At 40.4% G+C, this 12,386-nt stretch overlaps 1 protein-coding gene across 2 annotated transcripts in view; it reads left to right on the top strand.

Moving 5' to 3' along the window:
- The window catches only part of GUCY2C (guanylate cyclase 2C), a 41,675-nt gene that overhangs the window by 3,507 nt on the left and 25,782 nt on the right, over positions 1-12,386 (top strand). Inside the window, exons 4-11 of one of the 2 annotated variants that reach the window (XM_015861856.3) lie at positions 946-1,161; positions 2,688-2,809; positions 3,656-3,752; positions 5,909-6,020; positions 6,895-7,030; positions 9,550-9,635; positions 10,056-10,173; positions 12,059-12,140. In XM_015861856.3, the coding sequence (XP_015717342.2) occupies positions 946-1,161; positions 2,688-2,809; positions 3,656-3,752; positions 5,909-6,020; positions 6,895-7,030; positions 9,550-9,635; positions 10,056-10,173; positions 12,059-12,140 (969 nt within the window). The remainder of the gene's footprint in view (positions 1-945; positions 1,162-2,687; positions 2,810-3,655; positions 3,753-5,908; positions 6,021-6,894; positions 7,031-9,549; positions 9,636-10,055; positions 10,174-12,058; positions 12,141-12,386) is intronic. The other variant, XM_015861864.2, reaches the window with a different exon arrangement.

Raw genomic sequence — 12,386 nt, 5'->3', positions numbered from 1 at the left:
AACTTCCTTTGTTTTTCTGTCTGCTGGATATAAAGTTGCCCAGAATGATGCCAAAGTCTTTTTCTCAGACTCTGGTACAGTTACAACAGCATACAGTAAATAGTATAAGTAGTGGAAGTTCATGCAAAAAATACTATCAGGCAGCTGGATTTGCCCACAGTACTGATTTGCAAATCAGAACAAGTGATTCACTCTAAACCATCTTAAGTCAAAGAGAAGAAGGTCCATTTTGTTATGAAACACTCTCCTTGACATTACATCATCTATGTCTGTCTCTGTTGTGACAGCTTTAAAACCTGTAGTTTGTGAAGTGGCACTTAACCTGGAAAATCATGATGCTAGCAGTGCTGATGAGCAGGTTTTCTTTGCAGGCATAATGCCCTGTCATAAAAAAAAAAACAAACATGCGAACAAAAGAGACTTCCCATTAAGCAAATGAAAATACTTTTAGTGTCGTCTGATAATCTGCAGCATCTAGGGAAATACTTTTAGCCTACTTTTAAGTCTCTGTACAAAAAATACCATTGCTTTACAAATCTGCTGCTAGCAGAGGATATCATTACTTGGTCTCTCTGACTTTCGTTGCTGCCCAGTTCGTAAAATATAGTGAAACTGAAACACTTTGAAAATGATTTTGATGGCAACAAAGCCCTTACCCTCCAGCATGGCTGCAATAAAGAGATAGAATACATATCACATTCAAAATTATATAGGTGGGCAGAAAATCATCCACCATTCATTGCAAATCAGAGAAGAGACCAAATCTCTTTGTGGATCCAAAACTGACATCACAAAGATGTCAAGAATGTTGGGCTTCTTAATACTGAGCATGCAGCTCAAGTTGTAAATACATTTTGTGACCAGTCTACGGGTGTGAAATGATGTAGCAGCGGCCTTGGTGCGACAACAATCCATTCAGACGTGTCTTCTTGTCTCTCCCCTCAGAGTTGACACAATACTGAGCCTGCCTCTGATCTCTGTAGGGAGTTTTGGACTGTCCTGTGACTACAAAGAAAACCTAACCCGTCTTCTGACCCCAGCTAGGAAAGTGAATGACTTCTTCTATTATTTTTGGAATGAAATTCAGCAGCCATTCAAAACTAACACTTGGGAATCTGTCTACATTTACAAGAAGAATGACAACTCGGAGCAATGCCTCTGGTAAGATCCAGATTCATTTCTGTCTCAGTTGTTGACCTAAAGAGCTCCATCTCCATCCTCAGGCATGGTTCCTATAGGCTGTCCTACATGTCCTGCATGTTGGGAGATGCCTTACTGCTACTAAGGAGTGAGAGAAGGAAAAGAAGAATTACACCCCTCAGCTGTTCTGCACATTGGAATACTACACTCTGTCTATGTTTAAGTATTTTCAAACCTTTTCTCTTCCTACAGCATAGCACAAAAGTTGTTCCTGCTGCAAATACCTGTTTACTCCATTCTTGATGTAAATATTGTGACACAAGAGTATCCTCTGTCATAGTCTCCATAAATGCCTTTTTAGGTCAGGGATCTTATCAAGCTCTAAACATTCAATCTGAGTGCACAATTATTACTCCAAAACATTCCAAAGTTCAAACAGGATCTTTTCCTGTTCACCATTACCCCCAGCACTTGCAGAGTTGAAGCTATAGGCTCACCAGTTTTGAAGAAAAGGAGACAGGAGACCTGAAGCATCAGCCTATGGTGTTTCTTGAAAATACTGGATTTTCTCCTCTCCAGATATAAAACACTGTTTCAGTCAAGTAGATGCTTTCATATACTGACACTCATACACTCAGCCCTTTTTAGATACTGAAAGGCTGCTCTCAGGTCAAAGAAGATAGCTATTATTTATATTTCCAGTTCGTATCCTGAGGATGTTACAGAATTTTAAGCAAAATTTACAATTCTATTGCCTTCAGACCTTCTTTATAACTTCTGAAATGTTAAAGCTCCTTTTCTTTCATGCTGAATTAACAAAAAATTTAAGATTAATTTGCTGTTTCTTCCCACTTGGTTGTCATTATTAATCCTAATACAGATAATATAGCAAGCTATGTCTCCAGCTATGCATGGGGACTTGTAAGTTAATGATCAACAACTCAATTCTTGATGGAGATGGGAGCAAAAATATTTTGTAGATTATAGGACAGTGTTGCTAAGTCAAAACTTTGAAAGCAAAGAAAATCCTTTTCCTCTTTCCTCTGCATTAACTTTATTTCAATCAGAATGTCTCTTTTCAATACACTGAGGAAAGAATATTTAGGAGTTGTCTGCTTTTGTTTAATCTTTAATCTGGCTTTTACTCGCCATTCTACTTACTCAAACAAGATTACAAGTGCGGCCTTCTACAGCAGAGCTTCCTAGAACCGTTTCCCATTAGTCTCACTTACTCTAAGTTCCCCACAATCCTTATTTTTTCCTTAACTGTTAATGTCTTATTGCATTATTGTATTCTCTAAGCCCAAGCTTTGTATGACCAGCCTCAAATATGCCTGGATGACTTTTCAACAGTCATTCTTTTGTGCTCTATATTGATTTTCTCTATTACTGGTCTAGAAAAAGAAAAATGCTCCACTCTGTCTTTCAAACACTCATGTTCTGTAGACTGTCTGTCCAGAGTTTTCATTTATTTAGGATAAACTGCAGAATGCACATGAGGAGTTAGCTATTTTTTGACTCTATCTGTGCTCCCTCCCTTCTTCTAGGTACATGAATGCATTAGATGCTGGAGTCACACAATTCTCCGAAAAACTGAAGTTTAAGGACACAGTGAGAACACAAGATCAGTTTAGAAAACTTGTGAAAAATCCCCAACGGAAAAGCAATGGTAAGGAGGGGCTGAGGGCGCGTTTTTCTCTGCAGGTATGTTACTTTTTCATGGAAATCAGACTATTCTCTTAGCTACATTTTAGGAGTGGTCTTTGCACAGTGAAGCACAGACATCATTTCACACGGATGCAAATAGAAGGTGGCACAAACCTCTCAGATTCCTCTCCCTATCCCAATAAAATATAGGGGAATATTCTCAGGGATGAATTCTCCCATCTAGATATAATGTTACCCTCCTACATACTCTGTTTTGTGAAAGATTCAGAAATCCAGGAATCACAACTTCTCCTAATCTAGGCCTTAGATATTACAGGAATGCTTATTTCTCTACCATTCCCGTGTTTGCAGCTCTGAAACGTAAATGGTCCTCACTTGTGCCATCAAAGGGCACTTCTTCTGGAAGTGATCTACCTAAACCTGAAAAATAGATGAGTAATACCTCATTTTCTGCAAAGACTAAGCACCTGGCATCAGCAGGCCAAGGGAGCACAAGAGTGATAAGTAAACCACTTAAACTATTACCTGAACTCCATATGACTTATAAACTTTCATATTCTATAGCCTGGATCACATCAGAACTGCTGCTACTTACTTGAGTGACATAATGGTGGTGCTCTGGTGCAGTCAAACACAAAATAGAATAGGCATAGAGGCACTTTCTACAAACTGACTTTACCTCAGATATTCCCATCCCTCAGATATCCTGTGCAGGCAGTCCCAGCATAACACAGGTAATGTGCCTTAGTCCAGCACTGTTATGCTGCCTGCCACTCAGGCACAAGGGAACAAGCAAATGTTCTTTCTTTATCTGTACTTCTCACCTCCATTTTTGCCCAAACTATAGTGATCATCATGTGTGGCACTCCAGATGACATCAGCGAAGACCTAGGGACGGAGACAGTGGATAAGGACATTGTTATCATCCTGATAGATCTCTTCAAGTAAAGTATCACCTTTGCTTTTCCTATTTTCTCTGCACTTTGCTGAAAGGTAGAGATACTATTATCTAACTATAGTTAGTGTAGAACTGTTTTGTTGAAGAAATGCTTTATCACAAAATGGTTTCCATTGTTTCTTTCCTCTTGTCATGCTCTTTTTATAACTTGTTTTGTGTATGAATCATGGCACATCTTCTACAACATCCCATTTAGTCCATGAAAGATTTTTCTAAGACAGTGACCAGAGCAGAGATAGTTAACTTTGTCCTGTGGACTCCTCAGGGCAGGAAGCTGTGAGAATCAGAGTCCAAAGTTGCTCATGAGCTCTTCATGTGAGGACTGTAAAGTTTTCATATACACTTTATCCAACTGAAGCAGCTGTGGAAATATGGCTTACAGTCTATTTTTCTAGGATCCATTTACTCATTATTAAATGTCTTAAAAGGGAGGTGCAGTTGTATATTCCAAGGAACAACAACTTTATAGCTGCAGAAATCTAACTTTTCAGATATATTCCTTACTACTCAGCCTAAGTATTCTGTTGTTCGATTTCATCTTCCTATTACTAATTACAAAATCGTTGTAGTCGAGGACAGGCATTGACCAGCTTTATCAGTTGTGGCCTCATGAGCTTTGAATTAATAAATAACTGGACCAAGAGCTGATCTCTGGCCCCAAGCTGAAGTGACAAAGCACAACCCACAGCCATACGGCTAAATCATGCCCAAACTGCCTCTTCAGATTTGTTCCTGTCACCCTGATAAGTCATGGTCTGGGAGAAAGCTAGTTGATCTAGACCAAAACCATGTCCAGGACTACTCTGCTGAAATATTTGTCCTTCTGGTACACCCAGCTGCCTCAGACCATCTTATATGCTGCCCTCCTTAAATCTGCTGCATGTCTTTCTGATCTCAAAGAACTGTGATCTTAAAATGGAAATAAAATACAGATAGTTAGATCTAATCTTAAGTCATAGGAGAAGACAAAGTAAATGCTTCTACAAGTGTCACGGCCCTCAGGCAAATTGATGAGTTTATATTTTCTTCAGCTCTGAGTCCTGTTGCACCCAGGACACACACAGTGTTTAAGCCTCCCTCAAGGGAAGGGGAATGCTGTAGAATTATCCAGTCAGGTGGAGTCTAATGAAGTTTCCTTTCCATCTGGTTAGTTCAGTTCAAGCCTGAATGAAAAGCAATTTGAAATTATCTGGGGTTAAAAGTGTGATGCAGAAGTTGTAAGGTTCAAAGAAAGGCAGGAACAGGGCAATGGAGCTGGGATCTCATCTGTTGTCTGAGGAGTTGGGATCTCATCTGTTGTGGTCTCCAAAAGCCCTTAATTCTGTACTTACTGAACAAACAAACAAACAAGCCCTTAAAAGGATGATCAGAAATGTCTAAGAGAAGGTTCCTACAAAATGAGTTTTTAATCAGTCTAGCTATAGCAATTGCTGAATTCCTCTGCAGTACATGAGTCAATATGTGCTTGCCAGCCTGGGAAGCTCTTCCAGATGGCCTTTCAGGATGATGAAACCAAAGACGCCTGAAAGCTACTAATGTTCCTGCTTGTTTTAGCATGCTTTCCAGTTCACACGGTTTCCTTTGATTTTCCCAGATCACTGAATTAATAAAATACATCAGTAGGATGCTCCCTGACCTCTCTGATTGTTGATGCCCTTCTATTAAATGTTTTCAGGGCAACTCCTGCTGTTATCAATTCTGCTGTTATCAATTCTATTCAATATCAGAATTAAAGGAACGTGTAAAAGAGTGCCAAAGAGGCCAGAACCATGGACGACATGAAAAAAATGACAGATTCCATTACTACGTATTCCAGAGAGACTCTATTTTAATAAATATAAATTCCTACTTTGAAGAAGAGAAAATAGGACAGAAATAAGTTCTGTTAATAATAGCATTATGTTTCAGATTGCCAGATCTCTTTATATTACCTTTTGATAAAGTTAAGCACAAAAGTTGGCGTGAGAGATTGAACAGCATAAAGGGGTTTGTCTGTGATGAATTTTTATTTATATAAAAAAGTTTTAACCTGTTAAGTAACAGCTCCACTGGGGAGGGGGGGGTGGGGTGGGGGGTGAGAATGCTGTGTTACTGCTGCCCCTGTTCCTGACTCTTCATGAGGTTTTCCACTTTGCTTTGCAGGAACACATACTTCAGGAATACTACCTCAGCCCGTTACATGCAGAACGTACTCGTCCTGACTCTGCCACCAGCTAATAACAACTTCAGCGCAAGGACTACTGACACTAGCCTGGTAACCATGCTGTTTTGTATCTGATCATCACATTCAGCTCCTACACGCTCCTACACTAGGAAATGAAAACTGAAAACAGTGATACTCATCTCTTGTTGTGCCCTTATGTTAGCGTTTTCTTACATCAATGCAGAATGGCATTTCGTTCTGCTGCAGTGATGTAAAAATGCAGTATTGTAAGGCATTTCCCTGTAGGAAATGCACATGTCTTTTTAAATTTCCTGGAAAGCTGAAACTATGCAAACTCTGTATCTGCTCACCAATACTGATACTCCTGCAGTCTGCCCTGGAACCAGACTCTTACAAGAGAGTTCCTCCCAGGATTTTTGGTTTTCAGCTCCGGCTCTCCAGCTTTTGGCCGGCTTTACTGAGTTTCCAGATCCCTCAGCCTGGGTTCAACCTCTTTTGGGTGCCAGCTCTGTGGCAGGCAGCTGGGAATTTTGGCACAGCTTCTTGCCCCTGAGCTGTGGCCATCTGGAAGCTCAGACTTGTTGGCAATACACCAGATGATCTGCACTGAGAGTCTAATTCAAAGCCAAGAGCTTAGCATCCCACTGAGCACACCTGCTTAGAACCCACAATGTAGGATTTCTTGAATCGTTTTCTCCAGAATCAGCATGCCAGTGCTTTACCACATGCTTCTTATAAGCTTTTTTCCCTACTTTCCCATCTTACTACACCAAAAACATGTTGTTTATAACTTTACACTTCCAAGAGAAAATATCGATATAGCATTGCCTGTGTAATCACTCAACATTCAGATGCTGGCCTTCCATGCTGGAAATTTTGCCTATCCAGATAACTAAAGTTACTGTATCATTAAAGCAGAAATACAAACTCTCAAATTGCCTTTTTTTCCCCCCTCCTCTTCTAGCTGGAAGATGACTTTGTTATTGGCTATTATAATGCAGTCTTGCTGTTTGGACATATTCTGAAGAAATTTATCTTCTCCCAAAGCCCTGTGTTACCTCTCAGCTTCATCAATGAATTCCGAAACGTCACTTTTGAAGGTAAAAATGTGCTGTTTATCTTGCTTCACAGCTGCTGCTCTGAACAGCTTTTCTTGTATTCCCACAGAAATGTATGGTCCTGAGCAGGGTTCACTGAATTGAAGAGGGAAAAGAGATTTATTTTGAAGTCCCCTTAGGATAAGTCCCTTCTACACTAAAAAACATCCAAGCATTTCAGTAAATTTTATCACTACTGTAATTTTTCTTTTGCTTTTTTTTTTTTTTTTTTTAAATCATTTTTAGCACATAAGTTATCTTCAGTATTAACAAAAGCACAACATAGCAATCATGCAGAATCACCTCAGTGCCTCTGCAATTAACAGCAGCCTGTTTAAGGAGCAGATTCCTTTCTGGGTCATGGCCTTTTCACAGAATCATAGAGTCACAGACTCATTAACGTTGAAGAAGGTCTCTTAGGTCATCTAGTCCAACCATCAGCCCATCCCCATCATGCTCACTAACCACATCCCTCAGTGCTAAATATGCATCTTTGGTTATCCTTTGTTTGCAGTAAGATTCTGGGTGAGATAAATTTGTGTTCAGGTTCAACATTCAGAAATAGCAGCAAACCAGCCTAATAAACATTTTTGTAATCTCTAGAGAAGATCAGAGTTGTATTTAAAGAATACTGCTGTCAAAGGAGGGGTGGGAGGAGGGGAGAGAGAGCTTCCTGGGCAGCAGAGTTGCAGGACAGGGATGGGGCCCTAAAGCTGGTGCCATTACTTTGAAAAAGGGCTGAACTCTCTGTAAGGAGACTTTTCAGAGAATAAAAGAGGTACTAGAAGAGCCAAGAGTCTATGCTTCCTCTAGAGACAACCCGTCATTCAGGTTTCATTTTCAGTTCTCCATGGGTAGTTAAATTGTGGCAATGTCTTTTCTAAGCTCTGTACCAGAGATCTCGTTTTGGCTTGAGAGAAATGCTTATGAAATACGGTTAATGTTCAAAACATCTCTGAAGTCCACTCAGCAAAATTTTAATCAGTTTCAAACTGTTTTTAGTTTACAAAGACATTGTAGGCCTTGATTGAAGGGCTGGAGCACAACTCCTATGAAGAAAGACTGATGGAACTGGGCTTGGTTAGCTTGGAGAAGGCTCCAGGGAGACCTCATTGTGTCCTCCCAGTACTTGAAGAGAGCATATAAACAGAAGGGGGACCTATTTTTTATATGGTCCAATAGTAATATGGCAAGGGAGAATTCGTTTAAGCTAAAAGAGGGGAAATTACAGTCAAGTGTTATGAAGAAATTTTTACTTAGAAGGCAGTGAGGCGCTGGCACAGCTGCCCAGAGAAGCTGAGGGTACCTCATCACTGGAAGCACTCAGGGCCAGGTTGGATGGGTCGTTGGTCCTTGGCAGCCATTGGCCACAACAGGGAGTTGGAATTAGATGATCTTTCAAGTCCCTTCCAACCTAAGCCATTCTGTGAGTCTGTGATTCTATGAATTCCTCCTGGAGTGTGCATCCTTTTGTATACTGTTGAACTCATCTCTTTGGTTTTGTTTGGTTTGAAAGATAAGTTGCACAGACATTTTTTCTTGTCTCAAATTAATTCTGTATATTAGTTATGGTTTATTTTTTTAAAAAACTCCCAGAAGTGAAAGGTGTTGAATCACCTTCATTCTTCCTTGTGTAGACACTGGCTGAGTAGAGAGTCCAAATAATAATTGTTTCGATATGTAGAAGGTGAACTGTGAAAAACTTAACACCAATTTTTAAGGTAAAAAGGAAAAAGGTCATTTCCAAACAAAAATAATGATGCTGAACTTTAGCAAAAATAAAAGAAATCATTAGCAAGTGCAGCAAAAGAGCAATGTGAAACTGATCAAAGAGACTTTCCTGAACAAAAAGAAAGGAAAAAATGGTGGTGAGATTTTCAAGAGTGGTGGATATTGGCAACACTTGCTCTTGTTCAAGTGCCTGGCCTCATGAGATCAAAGCCAAGCCAGTGCTGAGGGATGTAGAAGGTTCCACCCTAAAATCCTTGGAATGTTCTCCATAGGCAATTTCTCAGTGCGCACACCTGCTGACTTTAGGAGTCAAGAGGTTGATGGGAAAAAGAATGTGGTTAAAATAATGTTGTTAGAGTCAAGCACGTAGCTATCGAAAGAGTTAGAGGAATGAAAGTAACTCCACATTTCCTTTCTTCCTGACAGACTCAAACTGCAGAGGGAAATGGGCAATTTCCCTTTTCACCTCTAAAATGATCCCTTCAGGGGAGTTTAATCTGCCATTCTTGGTATGCTGAAGAAACCTGACATATATATCTTTTCTATGGCTAGAGGGAGACTTTCCTTTTCTGTGCAGTTAGTTCAGCACCTCTTACTGTGTTCTGCAGAGAAAATGTGGTGCACTATGAAGGCAGAAGCAGTGCAACGCTAAACTGATATGTGCTCTAGCACGTAGATAAAGAAGAAAAAGATCTTGAGCAACATAAATCCTTTCATTTGTCCCATTATTCCTGCTACATATTTACTTATTGGACAATGCAAACCATCTGACTAATTCTGTGTGTCCACAGGTGTACAGGGTCCTGTGACTCTAGATGCATTTGGAGATATTGACAACAATCTGACCCTACTGTACACAACACAGTCTGGAAGTGATGTACGTATGTTCAGGAAGCAACTGCATATGAAAGGAGAAACAGAATGCCATGCACTATCACATAAGAACAGTGTAAATAACCTGATGTGATGGCATGTCAGGGCATACTGGGCATGCTGGGAGGAGGTCATAAGGGGAGATGGGCAGGATTGATGTCATCCAGTGGTTCACTAAGTGAAGTACAGCTAGTGACTCATACATTTTTTTTTCAGGAGAGGGGAGGAGTAAGGAAAAATATGGCAGCCAAACATATGGCTAATCTAAAGAGAACACACCAGTGTGGCAGAAAGAGCAAGAATTACTCTGTTGAAGTTTGAGCTATACATTTTTAAGAGTAGTTAGGAACAAGAGACAAAAACAAAAACCAACCAAACAAAAAGAGACAGAACTGCTGCTGACTGCATTTCTTTACTCCTACAGCCACAGTACAGAGTTCTTATGTATTTCAACACTCAGAAGAACAAGACGTATGTGGTATCTACCAGTCCTGATTTCATCTGGAAGAGCCACAAGCTGCCTAGTGATATTCCAAGCACTGGTGAGATATCTATTAAACGTACCTCTTCTTCCAAGAGAGTTTACAAAGCCCTCACACCTAATATCCAGCTCAATCTCAGCCTGAACACTGAAACTGACATCCCAGAAACCATCTCCTGCCTTTGAGTTTTTGGTGACTCCTGGATAAAATGATTAACCCTCTGTGTTATTCAGCATGGCAGAGTACAGCCCTGCTGGTCAGCAGGTGTTGTTTTGCCATTTGCTACATGGCAATGGGCAATGGGAAGGAATATTTTTCAAGGTATGATAATGCAACATAAAAATTCCTGCTGTGGCAGTGGTTGCAAGGGTTAGTGTACTGTGGGTTGGTTGGTGTTCACCTGAGTCATTCCCACTGATGAGCGAATGTCCAGAGGTGTCAGAGTTATAACCTAAGGCTCCATTAGTTTGCTGTGCTGTTGACCTCCATTAGGGAATGTTATAATGCAAACTGATAGCTGGAGTAACAAACACCATCTGCAAACCTGAAGTCATTCACAGTAAAGTGGACACTTTTATTCTTCAGTAAAGTAAAACAGGGTTTGTGTTGACCCTGCACCAGCTCCCTACACTCTGCTGTCTGGCCCCAGCCTTCTCAGAGCTGCTCCAGTCCCATTCTCATCCACCCCTAAAACCCCACATGCGCTATGTTATCAGATGACCCCATTATCTTCCCTTGAAGATGTCCTTGTTTGAAGTGGCTGCACAAGGGCAAAAGAAAAATGTTTGGGAACTGCAGAAAAGTTGTGTCTATGAAGTGGTATCTTAACATTGAATACATAGTGAAGGACGGACTTCATGGCCAAGCTACGCAAAAAAACAAAACAAAGTAAAACTGCCTCTCAAAGGCACTTGATTACTTTGTTTGTAAAAATACGAGCAGCCAGGAGGTGGAAGCAGAGTCTCAGGAACAGGAAAATGCAGTTCAACCGGCCTTCCATGGGAAACTTCAACCTGATGACAAACGACTGCTTAAAAGCTGAAGTTTTAGAGAATTCTTAGGAAATTGATTTCAAAATCCTCTGTATATGTCATTACGAGGAGCTGACAGTATCCTTCCCTGGTGAAGGGAAATGGTACTACAAATAGTTTTCAATTAAGAGTAAGAAACTAACATTTACAGTTACGTGGAGACCCTAAGACAGAGGCTGGCTAGAGAGCATGGAAGGCAGGGAGATGCAATACACATAACAACAAAATCAAAGCTAGAAATCTGGGTCCAAAATGCAAAGGGGTTCCTAAATAGAGTTCCATGTTGGATGCAAACACTTACAGTAGTGTGCTTAAAATCCATGCTTAGTTACTACCTGATTCTGGAGGTAGTTAGTTTGTGTCTTGTTGCTTTGTGATGTTTTTATTAATTTTTATTGGTTTTTTTATTCTTATTTTACTTTCCATGGTTTTCCTATGTGGCCAACCACTTAATGCCTGTACATCCCCACCACACAGATTGCTGTATCCAGGGTTTGCTCCCACTCTCTATTCTCATGAACTTATTTGTCTGCTTCATTTTTTTTTTAGAATGTGTTTACCAAGAAACAGTTATTTTTATTCCAGAACTATCTTAGTTTCTTTTTAAAGAAGAGAAACACTTGAAAACTCTGAGCTGATATGAGTGTTAGTGCCATTGAATTCACCTCCCACCTGGATTTGTCTACAGAGTGCCCATGCCTCAGGTTGGGGACATAAGAGCACTCCTCAGGGCCATGCTTCATCCTGTTCTGAAAGGGAGCAGGCACATGTCAACCCCAGGGAGCGCAAAGCCTCTCAATTGGAATATGACCAAAGAATATTCCTACTTGGCTACTGTGACTTGCATATGTGGGTGAATGTAGTTTCTTAAATAGAATATTGTTGTTTACTTTCTATCTTTTTCCTTTCTGCAGGCCCACACATACTGACTATTGCTGTCTTCACGCTGGCAGGAATTGTGATTCTGGTTCTGATCATCTCTTTGCTTGTCCTGAGGTACCACTCCCTTTGTCCCTCTGTTTATCCTAGAAGAATTTTCTTCCTAGGGCAGTGCCTTTGATGTCTCCTTGAAGAGCTATTCATGACCTTTCCTGAGTAGTTGCCCTCCATGTGAACTGTTTAGCATATCCCAGGTTTGCATCTGTAGCATTGTCAATTAAGGTTAATAATCAAGGGAGAAGATACAAGAAGGCTCAAAGTTTCTGCATCTGCAAAAGTTCTGATTCCTGTTCAACACAGAAA

The sequence above is a fragment of the Coturnix japonica genome, chromosome 1, assembly GCF_054131305.1.
Source record: "Coturnix japonica strain WE chromosome 1, WE-NBRP24, whole genome shotgun sequence".
NCBI classification, from domain to species: Eukaryota; Metazoa; Chordata; class Aves; order Galliformes; family Phasianidae; genus Coturnix; species Coturnix japonica.
The sequence above is the reverse complement of the archived record's forward strand: the minus strand, read 5'-3'. Positions and strand labels throughout refer to the sequence as shown.